The sequence below is a fragment of the Lygodium microphyllum genome, unplaced genomic scaffold (assembly GCF_053477565.2).
Source record: "Lygodium microphyllum isolate KBCC unplaced genomic scaffold, Lygodium_microphyllum_v1.1.10 scaffold_39, whole genome shotgun sequence".
NCBI lineage: Eukaryota > Viridiplantae > Streptophyta > Polypodiopsida > Schizaeales > Lygodiaceae > Lygodium > Lygodium microphyllum.
In genome coordinates this window covers 58,034-84,302 of record NW_028229522.1, presented here as the reverse complement: position 1 = coordinate 84,302, position 26,269 = coordinate 58,034, and the positions used below count along the sequence as shown (strand labels likewise).

The 26,269-nt window shown below is 39.8% G+C and overlaps 1 protein-coding gene across 1 annotated transcript in view; it reads right to left on the bottom strand.

The window, feature by feature from the left end:
* Positions 1-18,293: 18,293 nt before the first annotated feature.
* The window catches only part of LOC148009106 (uncharacterized), a 64,570-nt gene continuing 56,594 nt past the window's right edge, over positions 18,294-26,269 (bottom strand). Inside the window, exon 2 of the mRNA XM_087673805.1 lies at positions 18,294-18,726. Coding sequence (XP_087529931.1) covers positions 18,589-18,726 — 138 coding nt within the window. The 3' untranslated portion in view covers positions 18,294-18,588. The remainder of the gene's footprint in view (positions 18,727-26,269) is intronic.

The following is a 26,269-nucleotide window of genomic DNA, read 5'->3' as shown; positions in this document are numbered from 1 at the left end:
AGAATGAAGTCAATAGATCATATGTGAGGCCATGAAACAAAATGAAAATTGTGGCTTTTGAGGGGCACTCGACGCAGAGCTTTGGGGGGAACTGTACCATTGATAATGGCCACAATAAGAAGAGCTTGATCGGGATGGATTGTTGAAGGGGAGGCCATCTCGACAATTGCTACAAATGTAGGAGTCATTGGAGAATAAAGATAGAACTACAACTATAGTATCAAAGAGGGACAATCGTGCTTTAAGAAGCTGTAGGGAAGACAATTCTAGTCACATGGATGGCCTACTGCATGCTCAAGAGGGCTTATGATGACAAACAATTTATCAAATTGCAAGTAGGGAGAGTGAAGGAATTTGACCTCCTTTGAAGAGTAGACAACTCTAATCCATAGGAAACAAAGGCACAAAAAATATGCATTTCAAAGTGTTCTCAACCTGTTCAAAGAAGCTTGGAATGAAGTTCAAATAAGGCTTCAGAGTGAGAGTACACAAGATGCTTGATTTGAGCTACTACTTGATATTATTTCTTGTAAATATCCAAAAGCTGTAGACAACTTCTAGAATAGGATGACATGTTTTTAAAAAAAGCAAGTGGCTTTCAACCATTTTTGGGGGATTCTATGAAAAAATAAGGATTGGCAAATTTTCACGACACGCGATCGCAATTTACAAGCAACAAACAGCACTCAAAACTGGGAGAAGAAGGAGTGATTTGGGAGAATTCTGACTAGGTGTCCTGGTATTTTACCCCCCTTTCGGAGTCAATGGAATCATTAGATTGGCAGTCTCTGGGTAGTAGAGAAGAAGCTACTATTTGATGCAATTTTTGGTCTACAAGGGATTTATCTTCTCAAAATGCAAAAATAAATTGACAAGCTTCACCTCTATGATTATTCTTCTACATCTTCTATTTCTTCAAACCCCTTCTCTTTCATCAATTGCTCTCCCTGAATCTCCCTTCATCCTACTTTCTCTTACCTCATTGTAGACTTTCAACCCCAAACACTCCGAGTGATGAACCCGACATGAAAGGAGGATTCTGTAGGTTCAAGTAGTGGTGATGCTTTACAAAAGATGATTGCTTTGTTGCAGCAACAACAATAGCACTAGTTGTTGTTACAATAGTTGCAAACTCGGCAGGATGTAGAAAGAACTGATTCCTTAGCTGTGAATGCATTGCAGGCAGTGGGATAGGAATTGAAGCAATTTAAGGGTCAAAATGTTTCGGCCTTCATCTGGTTGTATGAAGAAAATATGTTGTTTCATGGGGTACCGTAGTATGCATGGAGTCGTTATTTCTCCCATTTGGCCATGCATGCATTGCATGATCAGATTGATGAGTTACATAGAAGAGATGATGATTGGGTAGCTTTTAAGAAAGCTTTGAGAGAAGAGTTTTTCTTGGAAGATGCAAGATTGGTAACTAAAAAGACATTTACAGATTGGATTTAAAATCCCAATAAAGGGTTGGCTGCTATAGCTTTAATTCTGAATTTGAAAGTCGATATCTGCAGTTGGATGCCAATGAGTAGCAATCATTGGAGAGTCAAAATTTTGATTTGTTTTTAAAGGATGCAAATCCTATCTAGCAAGAGAAGCTGACTGATCATTTAGAAGATGCCTCTTCTAAAACAGGACTGAAATCAGATTGGGCTAATGTAACTGAGGTAGTGCATTTGTTGGTAAAGAGAGAGCGGATGAAATTAAGATGGGGTATAGATACCACACATGCCAGTGCTCAGAAGGGGGCTGAAATTGCAGCCAAGGCGCATGTGGCTATGGCAGAACAACTGGCTATACCTATTGTTCCAACTCTTAAAGGTGATGCCATGGATGATTAATCAAAGGCATGCGTGATTTGAGGCTGAATTTGACAGAAATCTATGCAAAGGTCGAAAAGTTGGATGTTAAGGTAGAAGAGAAGGGTTGGGCAGCAATAGCCCAAAGACCCTACAAAGAAGAATACAAGAAGGTTAGTCTTTTGGAAAGATGGCAAAATACATGCAACAGAAACTGGTCTTCCAGTACAGCCAAATTTTGGAAATGGTGGCATGTAAAAGAGGTTGGAAGAGATGGTAGCAAGGATAGCATTTGTTGCCATAGAGGCAGCCACATAGGTTGAGAATTGAAAGGATCGAAGAAGCTCAAAAAGGAGACATGGCTAAAGCAAAATCTCATGTTTGGATGTAGACATTAGATTGCATGGAAAAAGACAAAATAGCAAAGTCTAAATTGGCCGATGCAAGTTAGAGTATATGAGGGAGAACATGATGGAGTGTACCACTGGATTCATTTTCAATCTATGCTTATTTGGTTGAGGTTCATAATCAAGAAGCTCTTGTGGAATTAAAGAGAATATGAGATGAGGACACTATTGGTCCTTCCTCTTCAAGCCCATCTAAATGCATAACACAAAGTAAAATGGAGCAGTAGAAAGAGGTTGAAAAAGCCATACCTAAGCATGTTATGGAGGATGCATCTCAAGAGAAGAAACAAGAAGGGAAGAAAAGGACAAGCATACTTAAGATCACCACAAATCTTAAAAAGGTCTTGGAAGATCGCATACTTGGTAGTAGAGTGGAATTCACACTTGGTGAAGTTCTTGGAATCGCAAAGCGTGAATTTCATGATGAAATCATTAGTATGCTGAAATAAAAAAGACAGTTTGAAGGTGAAGTTTTGCAAGCATTGATGCAGGTTGACAAAGACATTGATGCAGGTTGACAAAGATTTGGAGCATGATGATGTTGAAAATGGGTTAAATGGGAGTATAGACAGCAAGCTTGTGGCTGAAATTGGTCTTATGGGCAACAGTAAGCATAGAGAGAAGGCTATGTATAAAGGGGTAATCCATCAACAAGTACATGAAGAAGAAGATGCTCATTTTATTCCAAGAAGTCTTCATTATTCACAAATGCATTGGGCTCACGCTACAACAGAGACAATTGTTAAAGTGGGAGAAAGAGAGACACCTTGCATAGCTCTCTTGGATCATGGATCTGAAATCAATGTTATGGCACACACCTTGCATGAGAATGGAGGTTGGACGACTGATGTAGATTTGGGGGATGGCGCATGCAGGCAGCAAACAATTCATCATGGGATCTTTATACAACTTGTCCGAATGTATACGTGACTATTGGAGATGTTAGGGATGAATATCTTTTTTTTTTGTAGGATTCGTGTAGTTATCCGGTGATTTTGGGGTAGCCCTATATTTTGGAATCAAGGCTGGAAACAAAAGCCTTGGATGATGGTTTTTCATATGCTCGAATTCGGAGTAAAGAAAATACAAATGTGGTATAATTTCTCATTGTTTGTGTGAATCATCCCCACAATAGGGATCTACAGGATAATCTCATGCCACTTAATGCACGAGAATTTAAGGGTTTTTAGACAGCACTATTGTAAGTGGAGGCTATGGCAGTGCCTCTAGGAAGATAATTATGCCTCCAAGAAAGGGCGAAAATTTGTTTGTGTCTAGATTGTAGGAATGGATAGCATGTAGTCTTGGCAGTTTTAAGAATATTTTAGCCATGTGCAAGGCTGAAAAGAAATATGTAGGATGGGTTGAAAAAGAGATGAAGACATATGGTTTGATGGCTACAAATGAAGGTATTTCAAGGCTATTTTCAAGGCTAGTTGATGTTGATACAATGGCTGAAAGTTTTGCAATAATTAATGTTGAAAACAAGGCAAAAAAAGAGGTTATTTATGTTGACACTTTAGAGATGTATGAAGTCATTCAAGAGTTTGCTGAGCATGAATGTTATGGGCTGCAAAACAAGGTTGAAGCAAGGGTGGATACAAAGTACAAAACAGTTGCAAAGAAGGTTAAGCTTGTGGCTTTGCCTTTACCGCTTGAAAGCGATGGGTTGGCTGAAAAAGTGACTCAATAGCCTAGTTTACGGGATCCACATGGAGTAGGACATAAATTTACAGTTGAAACTTTACAAGAGCTGAAAATTGGTGATACAAGCTTCCTTTTGCCTGCAAAAAGAGAGTCTTTCTTGCAGATGTTGGGAAGGCATAGGAAAGCCTTTGCGTTTCAGCAAAATGAAATTGGATGTGTTGATCCGACTATGGTTGTGCACCTATGGTGATCTTTATAGTACCTCATATGCCATGGAATTTAAAGCCTATTCCAATGCCTCAAGCATATTTGCCTAACTTGCTAGAGCTTTTAAAAGAGAATATCAGAATGCGGATTTTGGAGCCTCCTTTAGCCCCATATTGGAATCGATGGTTTACTATTCCAAAGAAGAATGGTGCTTTGAGGTCTATACAAGATTTACAACTAGTGAATAAAGTCACCATAAGGAATATTGGATCAGGCCCAATAGCGGATGAATTTGTTGAAGCATTTGCAGGTAAGGCAATTTACTTTATGGGTGATTTATATTCTAGATATGATTAGTTCGAGCTTGCATTGGAAAGTCAGGATATCACTACCATGAAGACTTTTGCTGGTATGGTTCTTATTGGAAGAAGTATTTTGCAAGTATGGTTGTGTTGGTAAACTGGTTGCAGATAGAGGAGAACTGGATGTAGATGAGGCACATGACTTCTTTTCACGATTGGGTATGAAGCTGGCTTTAACTTCAACCTACAATTTTGGAGCAAATGGCAAAAGTGAAAGAGGTCATCAGCCTTTCATTAAGGCATTAGCAAAGTCATGCAAGAAAGGATGAAAGAATGGCCAAGAATGTCACCCTTTGCTTTATGGGTTGATAGGACCACTTATAGTGCAATTATAGTGTATATGCCTATTGAATTAATGTATGGACAATAGCCAATCATGCCTATTGAGGAGACTATTGCTACTTGGAATGTTATACCATGGGAAGAGGGTTTGAATAGACAAGAGTTGCTTGTCCTATGCATTAGATAGTTAGAAAGAAGGCCTGAAGACATTGAGGCAGCCTGAAAAAGTCGAAGACTATAAGGATCAAGAACAAGAATAGGTTTGACAAGCAACACGGACTTTGAGACCATGAGCTATACAAGAAGGAGACTGGGTGCTAGTTTATGTTAGCATCTTGGAAAATTAGCATAGTGCCAATCGGAAGATGACAAAGCGGTGGTTTGGTCCATATGCGGTAAGGTTTTTATTTACAATGCTACCTATGCATTAAATGTGATGGATGGGACAACTCTAAGGATTCCAACTGGAAAATGTATCAAGCTCTTTAAACGTAGGGAGTCTTCATCATATGAGTTGAAGGAGTTGGATACTAAGCATGAATATGAGAATATGGAAAAAGAAGAGGTAGAAGATGAAGACATTGACATGGCAGAGGATACTTCTTTTGACACTGTAGATCCATAAGACTTCGGCACATGCCAAAGGATGTGCAGGTTAAGAGGGGCTGGATGTCGTTCCGCTATGCGAACACAGTGTGAAAAACTCTAGAGTGCATCGGCATTCAACTTTCTTATTGATCTAGAGAGTCAATGCCATATTAGTCATTAATGTCGGTGTCCGTAGTGTATAAGATGGTTCAAAAATACTAGATTTTTGGACAAGTTTAGCCTATTTTTTATATTTTGGATATTATTTCTTGTAAATATCCAAAAGATGTAGATAACTTCTAGAATAGGATGACATGTTTTAAAAAAGCAAGTGGCTTTTAGTCATTTTTAGGGGATTTTATGCAAAAAGAAGGATTAGCGAAATCGCGCGATGCGCGATCACAGTTTACACGCAGCAAATAGCACTCTGAATTGGGAGAAGAATGACTGATATGGGAGAATTCTGACTAGGTGTCCTTGTATTTTACCCCCCCCCCCCCCCCCCTTTCGGAGCCAACAAAATCATCAGATTTGCAGTCTCTAAGAAGCAAAGAAGAACCTACTATTTGATGTAGTTTTTAGTCTACAAGGGATTTATCTTCTCAAGATGCAGAAATAAATTGACAAGCTTCGCCTCTATGAGTATTCTTCTACATCTTCTATTTCTTTGAACCCCTTCTCATTCATCAATTACTCTCCTTGAATCTCCCTTCACCCTACTATCTCTTACTCCCATGGTAGACTTTCGACCCCAAATGCTCTGACAATAATGGGCTATGTGGAGACAAGGGATGGTATAGCTCATCCCATTACTAATGTTGGAAATGTTCCTTTGAGTATGTAGGATGACAAAACTAAGTGCTTGGCTAATGTGCTACATATACCAAATATTACAAAAAAACTGGGTTTCTGGTAGTCAGATGGTAGAAGAGGGATTGCATATTCAATTCCATCTTATGGTTGTTATCTAGAAGGTCTCAAAAATGATTGCAAGTTGATTACAAAAGGGAAATGTGCTAGCATATTGTTTACTCTTGATATAAGTATGTCTGAAATGGATGATGCCATGTTTGCACAAGGTTCAAGTATTGTGGTTGATATTGAAATTTGGCATAAGAGAATTGGTCATGTGAATGTGCAGTGGCTAAAAGACATGTAGTCACAATAGATTGTGGATGGCTTACCCAAGTTTAGGGTTGATGGGATGCATAAAGTATATGAATCATGTCAATTTGAAAAGCAAGCAATGCATGCATTTTCACATGAAAAGCAAGTATGCAAGAAGCCACTTGAATTGACACATTCTAATGTGTGGGGTCCTATAAAGACTACAACTTTGAGTGGTTGCAAGTATTATGTTTCCTCCATTGATCATGCTTGCAAAGTATAGATTTACTTTATGTATGAGAAAAGTGAGGTGTTCGCTCACTTAAAATCTCTAAGACTTTGGTTAAGAAGGAGATAGAGTTGCATATTAAATGCCTAAGATTGAATGGAGGGGGAGAATATCTCTCAAATGAGTTATTTTATTTTTTGTAGAAAAATGGTATACATAGGTAACATACATGTAAATATACTCCACATCAAAATGGAGCTATTGAGCAAAAAAATAGGCATATTTTAGAGGTGGCTCATGCACTGATATCAGAAAGAAACTTTCCTCATTATTATTGAGTTGAAATAGTTGCTACTATTATATACATTATGAATAGGATAACCATTGCTATCGTACATGGTATGGCACCCCAAGAGAAGTTTACAAGTAGAAAACCAAGTCTGTCCCATTTGAAAGCATTTGGATGTATTACTTATGTGCATATTCCGGATGAATTGTAGAGTAAATTGGATCCCAAAGCAGAAAAATATGTATTTGTTGGATATTCTCTTGAGCAAAAGGGATATAGATGTTATAACCCTGTTGCACATGAACTGAGATTTAGCAGGGATGTTTTTTATGAAATGAGTAGCTAGTATAGTAATGTGTAGAATATGGTTGGGATTGATGAGCATGAGAGTATAGCTATGCAAAAAACAAGTTAGTAGTCACAAACATTGACTAGACCACAAGAGTCTCCTAGTCGTGGTTCTATCGATAGAGCTTGGGATGGAAAATTGAGATCAGAGGTTACTCCACCAAGTACATCACAAATGTCAAGAAAAGATAAAGAGAAAGTTGGGGACTCACCTATTATGACAGATATATCATCAGGTTTCTCTCATATTGATGTTGATTCAAATGGCTCTAAGCAGAGCTTGGATAAGGAGTTTGGGATTTCACCTATTAAAACACCTAGTGTGTGAAATGCACAAGAGGATGCTAAAGCACTTGGTAGTGATCCAGGTCTACGCAAGTCAAGTAGAGTGAGAAAGCCAACGCGATAGTTGATATATGATAGCTATGTAGCTCATCGCTATGCATACATGGCTAAGGTTATGCATGATGTGGAACCCACTTGTCTTGAGGATGCATTGGTAAATGAGTTTTTGGATTGTATTGTGGATGAAGAAATGGTTGCACTTATGGATAATGATACATGGGAGTTGGTACCCTTACTTGAAGGCAATAAATCTATTGGCTAAAAATAGATTTACAAGGTTAAAGCATAAGTCAAATGGATCTATTGAGCACTATAAGGCACGACTAGTTGCAGGATATCCACAGACTCATGGTATTAATTATGAGGAAACTTTTGCTCAAGTGGCTAAAATGGCCATTATAAGGGCTATCATAGCAGCAGTGGCTACATCAAAGGGTTAGATCATGCATCAAATAGATGTAAAAAATGTGTTCTTGCACAAGGAGTTACAAGAGGGAGTTTATGTGGAGAAGCCACCTGGTTATATAGATACAAGTCATCCAATTTATGTATGGAAGCTTTGTAATCACTTGTATGGGTTGAAGCAAGCACCTAGGGCATGGCATGAAAAGATTGTAGAATACCTTGTCATCATTGGATTTCATAGAGCATAGGTTGATCACTCACTCTATGTATGTGATGCAAGTATTGTGGTTATTACTATATATGTAGATGATTTGATCATTGTGGGTGATAGTGAGACAAATATTGACAATGTGAAGGGTCTTCTTACGATTGAATTTGAGATGAAGGATTTGAGAGAGATACACTGTTTTCTTGGCATTGAGATAATCAAGACTTTAGAGGGTATATGGTCATCAAAGAGATAGTATGGATTGGATATGTTGAAGAAGTATGGCATGGCTGAATGCAAGCCTATTTCTACACCTTTGGATGTTAATGCTAAGCTTACTACACATGAGGGTGACTTGATTGAGGATGTCACTATATATCGAAAGATTGTGGCAGCCTTATCTATTTGATGATCACTATACCAGACCTAAACTACATAGTTGGTTTGGAGAGTCAGTTTATGTAGCCTCCAAGGAAGCCACATTTGGATGTAGTGTGATGCACATTGTACTATGTCACATCCACATTGGACTATGCCTTATTCTATGGTATAGATGTACCATTCGACTTGCATGGTTACCTAATGGGCTAGTAGTATCTTAGAAATGAGATCTACCAACAGTTTTATATTTTCCTTTGGCAGTGGTACTATTACTTGGAGTAGCAAGAAATGGCCAACAATTGCCTTGCCTAGTACTATAGAGGTAGAGTATATAGGTGCTATAATTGCAGCATATGAGGTAGCTTGGTTACACAAGCTACTTGGTGATTTGGAGATGCAAGTGGACAAGAAGGTTATCATCTACTATGATAACATTAGTAGCATTCAATTGGCTAGGAACCCAATGTTGGGGGTAAAGGCGCTCTGCCTAGCCGCCCGTGTATTACTACACTGACAGCCACCGCCACTACACACTGCAGGTGGCGGGCACCCGTCACCGTCACTTTATTCTTTATTCTTTTAGTGATAGTTTGAATAAAGGAAGGCTCACTCACACATTGTGACTGTTGGAGTTCCCATTTCTTGCCTCTCTCTTTCTTACTCTTACTCTCTTGCCATAGCTCTCGAGTGCAAGCTTCGATCCTTCTCACCTTTCAACTGGTATCAGAGCTCGACTTCCCGACTCTTGAGTTTGGTTCATGGCATTCTCAAACTTCCCATCGACTCCCCACTCGCATTGGGTCTCCTTCCCGGCAGCCATATCTGACTCCTTCGAGCTCCCGTCACTCCCCGGCTTCCCGAGCACCTTTTCGGCCCCTTTGGGCACCCTCAAGGCATTCACACAAAGATATTGCTTCACTCTTAACAGGGTTTACCTCAATTTTCAGCCCTCTTGAAACAGGGCAGCCATTACACTCCCAACTCTCATTTCATATGTGGGCTGCTCTCCCCTTGATGGAGCTTGTTGAGGCCTTCCTTGGCTTTAACCGGACCCCTCCAAAGCTTGACCACCATTTTTTGCAACCCCAGGACCAGCATTTACAGTTAGCACAATCATGCAGCCCTCCCTGACCATCATGTATAACCAAAGGAATTACACCCTTATGCTCAACGTTATGATGTGTATCATCACCTATATAGACATAACCATGCTTGTAATAGATTCTCCATGCAGAGTCGTGTGATTAGAGGACAATGGGTCAATGTACCATACATAATCTAACTTATGGTCCTTAATGGCATTGTTCTAAACAAAGGTCATAGCAAACAATCTGTCATAGCACTATCATCGTCAACATGGCTAGATGAAGCATTATGACCCTGTTGCTTGCCTCTACTTTTTTAATTCTCTTGTTTCTTCCATAAATCCTTAGCAATATGCCCATATTTACTAAAAAGTGATAATCCTTATCCTCATTGGACTGCTCATTTGTATTCTGAGATTGCCATGAATGCCTACCTCTACAGTTGGATCTCCCCCTTGCTCAAAAGTATCCACCACCTCTAGTTTTCTACACATGTTGATTATTCACATTCTGATATGCATTTTGATTAGTCCCCAAACCACAAGAGGACCCTCTACTGATCCTCTACTATATGTACCACAGCCTCTTTGATTTGAATAGAAGACTACATCTCTACCCTTTGAGCTACTCGAGCTAGTAGCTTATTCAAGCTTTGACCTCTTCATGAACAAGCAATGGCACCAACTCATAGAAATTAGGCATCTCTTGCTACACTAATATAGATGTATCAAATGACTTATACTCAAGTCCAAGTCCATTTAGAGTAACTACAACCAAGTCTTCATTCTCTACTTCAGCTCCAATAGAAGCTAACTAATCAGCAATGGTCTTGATCTCCGTGCAATAGTCATGTATTGACCGTCCTTTTCTATCCATTGTATTAAACTTTTGTTTCATCTGAAATTTTCATGCACTAGTAGTGGTGCCATAGTAACACATCAATATTGTCCTGTACATATTTCGGTAACTTGCAATTTATGATTTGCATGACCATTGCATCTAAAATACACATGAGAGCCAATGCAAGACTTAGCAAACTTGTTCAATCCAAGCATAATGTGCTCTTTGTTGCTTAGCATTGGGATTTCTTTTTGGAAGCTTTGGTTCAGCCTCATCACCTGTAATAAGATCCTAGTATCCTTTCCCAATTGAGAAGTTCTCCATGCAAAATTTCCATATTGCATATAGTTGTTGTCTACCCAATCTGAGTGATGTTTGACCCTTCTACATTTGCCATGTTTGCAACTACAAGTATTTGTTGCAGTATCCAAGTTGTTTGAGCTATCAATGCTTGACTCCCTGTTGCACACCATCTCTTCACTAACAAAATGATTGCATAGCATTCAAATAACACATGTACATTAACCAACTACTCTACATCCAGCTCAGTTCACCTCAATTTAGTCAAATATCATACATCAATACTTAGTTAGAGTCCCAAAAATTTATGTTAAGTAGCATAGTCGTGCACCGTGCTAGATAGGACAATTTTAGTCCTATAGTGAACAAAATTCATATCTCTGCAATATCCGAGGTATTTCATCTCAACAACTTCTCAAAACATGGAGAGAAAGAAACCTTCTCCCTAATCTATATTCTCCAAGCTCAACTAGCATGTTGAAAGCATGGCAAATGCTACTACTCTTGCTAGACATGTAGGTGGATGACTGAATGGAATGTTGAGCTACCACATCTTAGCTCCAATGTGCTACCCTTTACTTTGTTTGGTGCAAGTTGCCATGTGAGCTAGAGTATATCTATGGCTTAACGCATTCTTTGTGGACTACAAGATGCTAGGTGAGCTTGAGTATACCAATTTGATTCGACACAATAGCTCCCCTTCTGATTTTTTGTTTAGGTTGGTTATGGAAGAAGGCTTTGATACCATGTTGAAAGAGAGGGGGAGAAAATGACATAGTGAACAACCATCAACAGAGAGAGTAGGGAACCCTCATTGTCTCCCATATTCTATATCACTGAGTGTACTATACACTAACCTAGTCACGCACCACATATAGGAGACATAGGTCACTATTGATCCTACTAACTAACTATGGTTGAGTCACTAACTCACTTATTGTGCCACACATGATGGTAATGATGACAACTATACAGCTAAGCTACAATTGTACTAAAGAGTTGGTAAAGCTTGATTCGCAACACAACTACTACGTCTAGACCATGATACTCAAATATCTTTTGATCACATAATGATATATCCAATGTGTGTGGCGTGTAAGGGAGAGAGAGAGAGAGAGAGAGAGAGAGAGAAAACAACTTGTCAAATGACTTGGCATAATGTGTAAGTATTTTTTCCCCCTAATCTCTTGTCCTATGTTAAGATGGTTCATCTAAAATACCTCTTAAGCTTAGACTTGAACTTTTTAATCTAGGAAATTGTGGATATGGATTATAGAGATCCAAATGTAAAGCGTTTGATACTCTTAGGTCTACATTATAAAATATCAACTACTATCAATTAACCTTGTTAAAGTGAAATTAAGCCATTTGATGACTATTGAGAAACTTGAGGAATTGAAGTGCCCATTCACATGACAAGAAGAGGGCCAAGAGATCACATAGTGGAAGCCACTCAACAATAAATCCATGGCCCTTATAGCAAGCTAACATTTTCTTATCTACCCATATCCTTGATCATTGAATCATAAGAAACTTATAAGAAAGCACCTAATTCTCATTATGTTCTTGCAACACTACCAAGCATAGAAATTGAGTGAGATTAAAAACAACTAAATAGATCGGGCAAAGTTATAAACAATACCTAATGATGGGTTTGATTACTTAATATCTATGCTAATTTTTAATTTCTATGTTAATGTTCAAAGTTCAAGAAAAGTTATTCTAAGGCCTTTGTCATTGTGTTGTGTCCAAATGTTGCATACTATGCAAAAGAAGCAATTGGTTACATGCTTGCCAAAGTTTACCTACTCCAATTTAGGTCATTTTTGTGATGCATGTCAGTTTGGCAAGCAGTCTTGATTTCCATTCATGAAGCATGTTCAGAACAGCTCTAGACCATCGCAATTGGTTCATTCAAATGTTTGGGGACCAACCCACAATATCTCTCTTGGTGGATCCCAATATTATGTCACATTCGTTGATGATTTCAACATATATATATGGGTGTATATCTTGAAGCAGAAGGATGAAATACTTGCTATTTTAAATATTTTAAGCAGCACGTTGAGAAGGAATTTGACTCTTATATCTCTTGTTTGAGATCTGATAATGGAGATGAGTATGTCTCCAACGAGAATTCTTGGAAAAGAATGGTATTCATATACAATTTGCTTGCATTTACACTCCACGACAGAATGGAGTGGAAAAAAGGAAAAATCGAGTTCTTATGGTGACTGCTAGAGCAATGCTAAATGAGAAGTACATGCCACTTTATTATTGGGTTGAAGCTATAATGACAACTATGTATGTGCTGCCATACTCCTACAGCAAGGATTCATGGCATGGTACCTTATCAAAAATTGTATGGACATAAGCCGAATGTCAGCCATCTTAAAGTCTTTGGCTACATTGTATATGTACACATAAAGGCTATGCTTAGGAGCGGAAAGCTTACAAATGCTTTGATCCATCTACATGAGAAACTGTGATTAGTAAAGATGTCGTCTTTGATGACTTGGCTTCATGGCATAGCTCATCTATTGTTTCCAATGTACATGAGAAAGCTTACAAATGCTTAGGAACGGAAAGCTTACAAATGCTTTGATCCATCTACATGAGAAACTCTGATTAGTAAAGATGTCGTCTTTGATGACTTGGCTTCATGGCATAGCTCATATATTGTTTCCAATGTATATGTACACATAAAGGCTATGCTTAGGAGCGGAAATCATTTGAGAAACTGTGATTAGCAAAGATGTCATCTTTGATGACTTGGCTTCATGGCATAGTTCCTCTATTATTTCCAATGATTAGTCTTCAAATCATGTATCTACTAATATTCTGGAGCATAGTACTACTAACATTTTTGAATGGAGACTTGGCAAAAGCAATGTTTATGGATCAGTCAAAAGGGTATGCGCACCCTCAATATTCACACTATATATGCAAACTGAAAAAGGCACTTTATGGGCCGAAATTGGCTCCAAGAGCCTAGCATGCACAAATTAGTACTTACTTGCAGAACCTTGGATTTACAATTGAAAAGGTTGATCATAATCTATTCACTAAGAAAATAGATGCAAGTCTTGTGGTACTAGTCACCTATGTAGATGCTCTAATCATTACAGAGGATGATAATAGTGAGGTATAGAATGTTATGGCCATGCTGAAAACTAAATTTGATATGAAGGATTTGGGAGAGCTAAAGTTCTTTCTAGGCATTGAGATTTTGAATTTAACTCATGGACTTTGGCTGATGAAAAGACAATATGCACTTGAGATATTGAAGAAACATGGTATGACAAATTACAAACCTTTGGATACTCCACTGGATGAGAATACTAACCTCGATGTTAAAAATGGAGCTAAGATTTTAGATATTACTATGTACATGTAAATGGTAGGAAGTCTCATCCACCTTACCATTACTTGGCCTAATCTCGACTACTCAGTTGGACTTATTAGTCATTTCATGCATAAGCCTAGAAAACCCCACTTGGATGTAGTGAGAAGAATTATGTGCTATGTCAAGGCTACAATAGACTATAGACTCTTCTATGAGAGTGAAAAGTACTTAAAGCTCATGGGGTATACTGATGCAAATTGGGCAGGTTGTCTATATGATAGAAGGTCTACAAGTGGATACGCTTTTAGCCTTGGCAATGGTATGGTCAGCTAGAGCAACAAGAAGCAACCAACATTTGTACTCTCTTTAGTACTCATGCAAAGTATAGAGGTGCTGCATTAGCAACTTGTGAGATTGCTTGTTTTTGTTGAAGTTATTGAAGGATTTGGGTATGCAAATAGATGCTCCAATCACATTGCATTGTGACAATATGAGCAATGCACTTCTAGCTATGAATCATGTGTCTCATGCTAGAACAAAACACATTGAGGTATACTATCATTTTATACAAGAGACAGTACTTACAAGGAAGATAGATCTCCTACACGTCAAAACTGAAGACCAAGTAATTGATATCTTTACCAAGTCATTAGATAAGAGTCGTTTTAAAGAGCTCCTTGGATTATAGTGTCCTTCTTGAGCTTGAGGGGGAGTTGAGAATCAAGCTCTGCCAACTCTTTAGTACAGTTATAGTTTAGTTGTACAATTACCATCATGTGTGACACAATAAGTGAGTTAGTGACTCAACCATAGTTAGTATGGTCAATTAGTGACCTATCTCTTCTATTTGTAGTATTTGACTAGGTTAGTGTATGCTACAACTGGGTGATATGGAATATGGGAGACAATGAGGGTTCTCTACTCTCTGTGTCGATGGTTTTTCACTGTGTCATTTTCTCTCCCTCTCTTTCAACAAGTTGAACATGGGAAGCTAAGTCCAATGTTTGTATGAGATGTAAACAAATTTAAAACATATTTAATTCCATGGTCTTCAACTTGGACTTTCGTGTGCACATGCGGGTGCATGTCCACGCACACATGCATGTGTGTGTGTGTGTGTTTTGGGGGGGGGGGGGGGGGGGGTTTGTGGGAAAATCATGTTAACATCAAGAAAATCCACAATGACCTGGGGTAAAAATATACATACATAAAAAAACTTAAGGAAATACAACTATCCATAGAGTGCTAAGCAAATAAAAGATAACAAAGTCTGACAAAAAAATATACAAATAAGAGGTGGGACAAAAGGGTATGTACTAAATTCCTTTCAAGTGGTGATGAAATCCCTAATAGGTCTACCTTCAAGTGGTGATGAACTCCCTAATAGGTCTCTCCAACATGTTATCAATATCCTCCAAAGTGAGTCATAAAAGACCTGTCGTGATGATTTGGCACTAATCTCTCGAATTCCTATGATATTGGTTAAAATACTTGAGCCTTAAGCAAATGATATAATTGATTTATTTATGCTCCCTCTAAGATTAGTTGATTATTGATTTCCAATCCTGCTAGTGTATTATAAGTCTAGGGAAGGAAAGTGTTGCCAAAAAAAGTAAAGAATCCAAAATTGATATCAACCCATAGATCATAGAACTGATCCAGTCACATGAAAGTGCCTCCGCATTGAATAGCACTTGAGGGCTTCAACACATTGCCAATAGAAACTAGACTAAATCCCATCATCCTATTCAACTAGGGGCCACCTTCTTGTTTTGCATCCCCAAGGGATGATTCTAGAAGTAGCCAAAATTTCAACTAGCAAGGAATTGGCTAAAGATCAATTTTCTAGGGGATGCTAAGAGGACTACTTAAGGACCAATTGCCAAGAGTAGACAAGATGAATCAGTTATGGGGAGGATTTCAATAACATGGGTTGATCAACATTAAGCACATGCAACCATGAGGTCTAAATTCGAGTATTCTCATGCAAAATACCCATGTCTTCTAAAAGAGATCTAGTAAAGGCAACCTAGGGCTACTGCCCAATGCACGTGGCACTAAACAAAGTCTAATAGATGGTTGTCGCATGTGTCTCCACATCTAAAATTACACTATCCCCCATTCATTTAAGTGTACATATATGATCCGGCCAAAATGTGTGGGCTCTTTTCTCCATATCATGAAGCAAATGGACCACATTATTTTCCACATAGTATTTGACCATGGAAGCAAGTGATATGAGATCATGGGCAACATAATCATCCGGACAACTTATGCACATGAAATGCCTTACCTATGATTTCTAGTAAACATATTTGTCTACAATACAAGCTACATTCCAATCAAGCAATTTCTTGGGTATGACAAATGCACCCATAGGGTATTCCAAGTGCCTCGCAATGGTGCCTTGCGTTACCACCTCCCTACCAACCTTATGTCAATCAATCTCATTCAATGCAACTTATGAGAATTTATTTGTGCATATTAATGTGCGGCCCTGAAGTTAAAAGATTTCCACATCTATGGCTCCACAAAGTATTTCCCTTGAATATCTTCAAGAAAAGAAAGGTGTCGTCTACCAAGGCTAGGTCCACTAATTATTATTGCAAAAGGTAGAGACAAGCAAACCACCTTGCTATTTTTTGCCAAATGGGATTCTCAAAATAGGATGGGTTACAAGGGCAAAGAACAGAGGACTAAGGAAACCCTTGTCTAATAGACATGGAAAGTAAGATCTGCTCCATAACCCCTCCATTAAGCATCACTCATACAAACCAACCCCTTGCTAATATTGTAAAGCATATTTGAGATTTGAAGTCCAAAACCCATCTTCTATGTGAGCTAGGCCACAAAAGACCAATCCAAACAATCAAAAGCTTTTTGTAATTCCACCCAAACCATCCCACTCTTGTGATTTGTATACTACACATAATCGACTCCCATCTATACAAACAAAATATTATGCAAAATATTGAATCCTTTAATGAGCCATATTGGGTAGGGCACCGTCCTTTAATGAACCCATACTAGGTAGGGTGCACTATCTTTGAGAGATGTTTATGCAACCTATTAACAAACACCTTTAGCAGAAGTCTTATGCATACAACCCATCAAGGAAATAGGCCACCAATGTTTGACTCAGGCAGGCAAGGACACCTTGGGTAAATTTAGCAACGCCTAATTTCCAAGAACCAAGCATAGTCCCCACTTCTGAACGTCTTATCAAAGAAAGGTAAAAGGTAGCACAAGCACATCTACACACTATGAAAAAAAATTCAGTCAAGTAAACCCAATCAGCCTTTGTGGTGCGTATATCCTAATCAATCAGCTTTTATCCTTGCACATATGCACCACAACTGCATCCACCTCATCTTTACTAACACATGCTTCCAAGGATGTTAAGTACTTGATTCTTGGCCAAATCGCAGTCCCGTCTCTGTGTGTGTGTGTGTGTGTGTGTGTGTGTGTGTGTGTGGTCAGCCACTGCCCCCGTCCACTCCCCAACTGGGGGGATCATGCAGGGAGTTTTGGGTTCTTAGTCATATGTAAGCAATTGCAACCATTCTCCACCCTACCACTCAAAAGCTAGAAAACTCAACCAATGGAACTAACGTGCACACTACTTTTATCTCAATGCTAATGGCAATCTTCAGCCAGTAAAATTGCAGTGCTAGTTTTCAGGTCTAAAATCTATCAACCCTCTCACCCTCCTCAGTCCACCTTCCACCTGATTGTGGACTTCACAAGCCTGCTCCCAAAATTATTTTGTAAGCTGTGGCTTTCAGTAGATGTACTTCTCGCAACCAAAAATCCCGTTACGTTGCAACATGTAGTCTTGTAGATCCTTGAAGTCTTTTGGAGTCCGTTATCCATGGCTGGCCCCATAATGTCAAGTCCTTTAAGACTCACAGTAAAGATATCACAAAACCACTTTTGCTGAAATCTTCATAGTATGACCCTACTGCAGTCCTGTGACCACTTAGTGTAGTGCTCGATCCAGCATCGGTTTTGGCGAAGTGCACAATTCTTATTCTTCTGAAGTTAACAAAATGAAGAAAAAGAATGTTGGTGGTTATACAGTGATTTTTAGCACACGAATTTATAACATTGCCATGTTGTAAATAATATGCTTAGAAGACGGACATCCTTTCCATAAATGGGAAGACTTGCCAACAGGCTTTTATTTCACACAATGAATAGGAAAGCCTCAATAAATAGTTGAAGTTTCCAACAACACTTGTCATAATCAACCTAATGCTGACAAATCTTTTCTTGTGATGTATCTGTCTTACAAAGCAAGTTAGGAGCCTTCACAACTTATACGGATTCCAGAACATAACTTCTTGAAGCTTGAAGCCGTTTTCTTTGCTGCATCTTTTGACAAGATAACCAACATAAGGTACATCAACAAGTTCACTGAGCCTTAGCAGCCTGATTAAGTGGGTTGTCTGGTGATTTTTTCCAAAGTTTCCAGATCATGTCCCTGTACTGTGTGTGAGTCAACCCTGGTTTCTCTTCCTTCAGCCTAGGAAGTTCAGCTTCTTCAAAAGCCTGCTCAAAAACAAGGCAATTTAAGTCACATCTCCCTGAGCAGTATACAAAAAGAAAGTCGTAAACTTCTGAAAACATTAACATAAGTAAAGCCTTTGTGAGCTAACCCCTACCTAAAAAATACAACCCCATCCAAACCCCGCCCCCGCCCCCGCCACCCCCAACTCAAAACACACACACCCCGGCCATGCCTTCTACACAACCAGACCATTTTGAGGACAAGTTCAAACTTTAGCTCTGTTGGAAGGTAAAGCAGACATCAAAAGTAAACAGCTGCAAATAGCTCCCATACACAGTAGGTTAAAGGCTTAGCTCTAAAAAGACAGGGCATTGGAAGGTCATAGAACAAAAATGGCACCTATGAGTATCTGGGTCACACCATTTACATGTGAAGGTCTTGATTCCATGGAAAAACAGCAGACTTCTAGGTTCATAGGCATGAAGTCCACATATTCAAGCAAAACCGGTAAAGGAATACCACAAAAACTGAGAGGAAGAATTCGGTATCACCAGAGGATATAATTTGAATTATTTAGTCAAATTCAAATAGTAAAGCAGAGCTAACACATAAGAATTCCCTCCAATGTCATACTGTTGTGCATGCATGTATGAATACATGTATCCAATGATTCACCCAAACTGAAACTCTTAGAGAGGAGGATAAAACATAGCTACATGGAATGGGAAACGGGAATGAGGAATGGGAATGGGGAACACCATGATTTGCCATTCCATGTAGCTATTTAGTCACATGGAATAGGCATGGAACGGGGAATAGGGATGGGGAATGGGGACGGGATGGGACAGGGAACCCAAAACTGACCATTCCATGTTGGTATGGGATATAATAAGTCCCCCCACATCCTAATGGACCAGAGTCACACTGTGGATAGCAAGAACAGTGAACACAACGATGAAGGCAGAAAGATCCCCAGGTACAAAACCCCTCCTCCAAGCCCTAACTCCTGATAAAGTTGGCTTAGACACAAAAGCTCCAGGATCGCAGCATACAATCCCAATACTCTGCCTTTGCTGCAGATTCAACAGGTGTGGGCTGCTTCCAGCTAGACCAGAAGATCAGTCCTAACCTGAGGGTGAAGCGGTATTCTCCAAGAATGGGATGCATGAGCTACAATCAATCTGACTGTGGCATCTAAACTGTGAAGAACCATGAACATCCACTTGTTGGGAATTCTGAGAGCATCCTGGGCATCTGTACCTATGAGCCCACCAGAGCTTGAGGGATACCAGAATGCCTTGGTCTAATGTTTCTTTTGGGGAATTTTGGCTATTTTTTCCAGCCACCCATCCTGGTCAACTGGTTAGTCTTCTGGAATGTTCCAGTTTGTCTCGTATGGCATCCCATATTTTGTCTATTTATAGACTTTGTATCCTCTCATTGCTCAGAAAGTGTGGGTTGGTTATTTTGGTAGCCAGGCTGCTCGCTTGGAGGGGTCACAGCCATTACTGGGACTCAAGCAGGAAACACAGCTCCACTCATCAGGTCAGTGCAGTGCAGAGAGTCAGGTTGCTGCCACTATGTGTTCTATATATAAGTATGTTCATCTTCTCTTTCTCCTCTTTGTGAACTCTCACAACTAGAGACTCGTCCCGGCCACACTCTCACGAAATTTCTCCCAACATCTTTTTGGTGAGTCCGACGTGCAATCAGCTAGGGTGAGGATCCAATCGTGGAATTCCAACTAGATGTAGATGTAAACTAGATGGAAACAGGTTTTGCAGAGGGAACAAGATGCATCTATTTCAAACATTTGTAACCTATATGCAACAACAAGAAGACATGAAGAAGACTAAAGATAGAGATTCTTAAGTTGATCCTAAGTAAACTCAATCAATCTGATGGGTGGATGTATCTAAATATCTTAGAATCTATAACAAGGAGATGCAACTATGTGATGTTCCAAAAGATATGGATGATGGTGTATTTAGAATGGATAGTGGTGAGTGACATCAAGATGCAAGTTTGAGACATACGATTGAAACATAGATCAAGCTTGGAGAACTTCAAGCAAGTTCTTAAAGAATAATATTTTATGAAGATTCTAGAACAAGACAATGATCTAGAGCAAGTCACTACAAGGTATCAAGGTTGTGTCAATAGAACTATTATAAGAAATGCATGAGTTGCAATTGCAAATTATACAAGTTGAAGAAGCTGCTTTACATATAGATACAATAATAATTGTGAAAGATTAACTTGGGGATTTGTTTGTTGCTTTTCTGGATGATGTTCCGGATGCTGAAGATGCTAATGGCTTGTCTGATGTGTTGTCTAATGCTGCAAATGTGCTATCTACAAATGTTTTGACTGAGGTTGCTGATAATACATGGATTCAGAGTGCTAATGATGTGGATGTGGTGTTTGATGATACGGATGTATTGACTGAGGGTGATGATGATGCATTGACTAAGGTTGTTGATGGTACAAATGCTTTGACTGACAAAGTAGATGTGTTGGTTAAAGATGTTATTCAACCTAATGTATGGGAGGAATACATAGAAGAAATTGAGATAGAGTCACCATTTATGACTGTTCCACTTAGTTGCAAAGGTGCCAAAATGCTTGAAACAAGGTGAGAAGGTTGATGAAACGTTTGCAGGACATATGGCAAATATGCATGGTATATCTGATGAGGCGTGTTTGCCAAATGAAATAGGTTGTTTGCAAGGTTGTGCTGAAGAGCTATTGGATGTAGATTTTGTGCATCATAAAGGTGCTTTTCAAGATCTTTTCCCCGTACCAAATGGAGAGCTATATGCCATGGAGTTGGCTTATCTAAGGATGTGCAATGAGGGTTGCAAAGCTAGAGTGGGCAAAGCTATTTCACCTTTGTTTCTACTAATGTTGCACGGCAACCAAACATGGATGTTAGATAGAGGGATAGTATGCACAAAGATGGAGCAAATGTGAGTATGTTTTATGGGCAAAAACCATTTGAGCAGATTGAAAAAAGGGATATGGAAATACTTGATGCAGCCTTATGATCCAAGGAGAGTTGCAAGCCATGGGATGCTTCAAAGGTATTATGGGTTAACTATACCATTTGATCATGGTGGTTCTTTGGATTTCTTGGAGCAGGGGACATATAGATACGTGTTGTTTGGTGTAAATATGCTATGTGGACATAACTTTTGATGTCTAATGATCCTAGAGGGTGTTGGGAATAAAGGGCCCTCGTGCCTTTTATATGTGCTCGGGTGTGAACACACCCTTAGCACACTTGTGCATTCATATATATATCTATCTAAAAACCTAAAGAGGTGCACTCGTCATTGTACCCACAAGTCGTGTTCACTCTCCTCTCTACTCTGCACTCTCTCTCTCTATCTCTCTGCTGCTAGCAAGCACTGTGTGTCTCGATCCTCGCACCTCGAAGCTCAACAAACTAGTATCAGAGCAGCAAGGAGTGCACGCTTCTCGAGACGAAGCAAACAGCAGGTGTTGCAAGAGTTCCTAGGTGGGCTCGACGAGTAGCAGTCAACAAGTGCAGGAGAGTCGCAGGCAAGCTTGTGTGCGGGAGAGGCAGTCGCCTGGTTCAGGCTGCCGATGAGACAGCAGCTGACGACACGCAACCAAGCAGGACCAGCGAGGCGCTGACGGTGGGACCAGCGTGGCGTCTGCACAGCAGGTAAGCCAGACGAGTTGACGACACACAACCTGGCGGGACGACGCGGCAGCTGACGGGCGTCACATGATAGAACGCCGGTCCTGTCACACAGTTTGCCTAACGGGTCAACGGACCCGTCTTTTTTTTTGTAAAAACAAGAATCTTTATTTTCTTTTCAAATTCCTTTTTGGAAATTCCTTCTCTTGTAGTTCACGCACTAGATGCACAGGTCAAAATCTGTGCAGATTTGGCCCAAAAATTTGGGGATTTATCCAGATTTGGTGCGAGCAAGACACAATAGTGATATCTGTCTCAAAAATTGGGGGGATTTATGACATTTTGCCTCCGACATTTGGGGCTTTTCATGTACATGCAAGAATTGGGCTGAAATTTACCTAGTTTCTCAACATTGATGCACATTGGACCCTGTGCAATTTGGGGATTTTGCTGTTTGGGCAAAATTTGTGCACCATTTGGTCATTTTATGTACATGCGGGTTTAATTCCATGCAATTTGAACACCTAGCACTCGGAAAATTTTGGGGGTTTTGCTGAAATTGCTCTATTTTGGCAAATTGGCATGTTCTATGCATGTCAGAGACAGTGCAAATGTATGGTTGATGCTTTGAGTATAAAAATTTTGGGGCTTTTGACCGTGCATGTCAAATTTTGTACCCATGGGCGCATGTACAACAGAAATTGCAGCTAAATTTTGGGACTTCTCATGTAATGTGATGTATATGCCCTTTGGAACACCTGTAATCAGTTGTGGAGTGCTGTAGCACATGGTTTGGTGCGTCTGAAAATTTACTTACAGATCTGAAATTTCTACTTCTACATGGCCATTTATTGCTGGTTGGTACTTGTTTGTACCTTGGTCACTTGTGTGACAGTTGGGGCCTACATTTGCTGACTTTTTTTGTCACATTTGGGCTGAAAATCATGGCTCGCAGCAATGACAACAGTAATCTCATGCGCATTAAGAAGCTTGAAGGAGCACATGATTTTATAGTCTGGCAAAAACAGTGCTACAATATCCTATTGCAGAAGAAGCAGGCAAAGCCAATTAAGACCAAAGGGGCAAAGCCTGCAAATATGGAACACGAAGATTGGGATGAGTTAAATGAGCTTGCACGCTCAACCATTGAGCTATCGATTTCTAATGCCTTGTTGTTTAGCATTGAAGGTTTGGATTTTGCATATGCTATTTGGACTCAACTGGAAGAACTATATGCACAGAAGAGTGCCACAAGCAAAGTGTATTGGCTGAAAAAGCTTATGGATTTGCGTGTGAAAGAGGGTACAGCAATGTCTACTCACTTGAGTGAGTTTCTTGATTGATGAAGAATTTAAGACTACGTTCTTGCTTTGCACTCTACCAAAGAGTTGGGATACATTTAGGACTGCTATGAGCAATTCTAATGCAATTCTTTTGTGTGCTTATATAGAGAGTGCTCTACTCATGGAAGAAATGAATCGGTAGAATAATGCATCCAGTAAGTCTTCCAATGCTTTACATACTGGGAGCAGATCACAACAGAAAGGCAAATCTAATAGCAAGGGACCCAGTAAATCACGTGGCAAGGATGTTGAATGCCATCATTGTGGCAAGAAGAGTCACTCTAAACGTGATTGCTACAAATGGAAGAAAGAGAAAGAAAAGGGCAAGAAGACAGATGATAGCAAGGAAGACAAGAAAGAGAGTCAGCCTAAGAAAAGCAGTGTCAAAATTAAAGAGGCGAATGTAGTCACTCATGACAGTGACAGTGGGAATGACGTACTCTTGGTCTCTTCACACTTTGGTGCACATGCTTTATTTGCAGATACAGATGATGACATGCATACTTGGATTCTTGATTCAGGTGTTTCATTTCATGTCACCCCTCATCGTGAGTGGTTCTCTGACTATACAGAGGGTCGACATGGTGTTGTCCATCTTGGGGATAACTATGCATGTGACATTGCATGTATTGGCAGTGTGCAGTTGCAATTTCAGCATAGTTCTGTCTTCACACTTCAACATGTATGGCATGTACCTCAGCTCAAGAAGAGTTTGATTAACACAGGGCAGCTAGATGACAATGGATTTCATATCACCTTTGGTGATGGGAAATGGAAGATCTGTAAGGGATCTAGAGTGATTGTTAGAGGTTGTAAAAGTGATACCTTGTATCCTCTCCATGTATCTAGTATGAGTGATCATTTTGTTGTCGTGACCGAGCAACCAAGTCTTTCTTTGTGGCATGGCCGGTTAGGACATATGAGTCAAACTGGAATGAAAGTGTTTTCTCGTTTGGGTTACTTGCCTTGTCTTTGTTATGCTGATTTTGAGCATTGTGATCATTGTGTTTATGGTAAACATGCACAAACGTCTCATAAGAAGTCTCTTTCACTGAAATCTTCTCCTCTAGAATTAGTACATTCCGATGTATGTCAGATGCCAGGGTTATCTTTAGGGAAAAAGAAATATTTTGTCACCTTTGTCGATGATACTACACGAAAGGTATGGGTTTAGTCCTATTTGTAGCAAGATGAAGTGCTTGACAAGGCCTTTTGGGCATTTTGTGACAGCAAAGGGATAAAGAGGAAGCTCACTGCCCCTCATAAACCACCCCAAAATGGAGTTGCAGAGCGTATGAATCGGACCATACAAGATAAGGTCTGCACGATGCTGTCTCATGCTGCATTATCCCATGGTTTTTGGGCAGAGGCTATAATAACAACCGTACACTTGATTAATCAGTCACCAAACAGGTCTTTGGGAGAGGGGGAAAAGGAGTTTTCCAAGAAGCATGGTTGGGTGTAACCGGCCTGTTCACTGGGAAGGGCGGTAGTGTACAACCAAAATATATAAATGCTTTCACCCAATTTAACAGTCGCCCACTTTACCTGAACTTAAAGACACAGAATCAAAAAGACATACAGGAGGCTAGAATGCTCCTGTTGCAACACATACACCCTGTTGGCCCCTAAGTTAGATGCCCCTTGCGGTATTTCTTTATTTTTAAAAAGAGAAAGTACAATGGGCTGTCTTTCACCTATTCTGGGTGAAATTTGACAGCATAACAGTGCAATTACTGACCCAAATCAAGTTGACCACGAGGGGAAACTCTGCCCAAGTCTGAATCTTCTGGTTGGAGTGCAGAATTGACCATTTCAGCCTGCTATATTTACTGGTTCAGACCTGTTCTGAAACCTGTTTACAATTCTTACTATTCCCTGTACTATTCAGCCCACTGTAATTACTGGTTCAGACCTGTTCTGACACCTATTTTCAGCTCATATTGTTCCCTCCACTGTCCTGCATCATCTGTGCCAAGTGCCCCTTGATTCTGACATCAATTGGGCTTTGAAACACCCTCTGAACAGTCCAAAATCAGTTCTGGTTTAGTGCTGTTTCAAGCACTTGCTTGGTGAGATTACCACCCTCACCTGTCCCTACTGGGAACTGCAAACAACTGCTCCTGTTCCTGGAGAAAGGAGGCTCTTGCCTCATGCAAAAATAGCATATTCCACACAGCTGTACCTGAATCAGAAGAAAAGGACTTGATTCTGCAGCATAACCGTACTGTCAAGGAAAGAGAGAGAGAGTAGGAAGCAAGCCCAGCCCTCTGTGCACCATAGACAAGGTAGACCAGCTCTCAAGAGCTCTCCATCTGCAGCTGCTTTTCACAAATGAGCCCCTTTTCAGCCCAAAAACTGCACGCCAGCCCTCTTTAAAGAGGTAAGTGCACACATTTGTGCCAAGTGGCAGCACTAGAAGATATTTCCCGTTTCAATCTTCCGGTCTAAAATTCTCCATGCTCGGTGCAGAATTTGACCCCGGCACAGACCAGAGGATTGATCCTCGTGCAAAAACGAAGATAATGACATGAACAGATTCTGAGGTCCAAAAATAGTAACTCCCTAAATTTT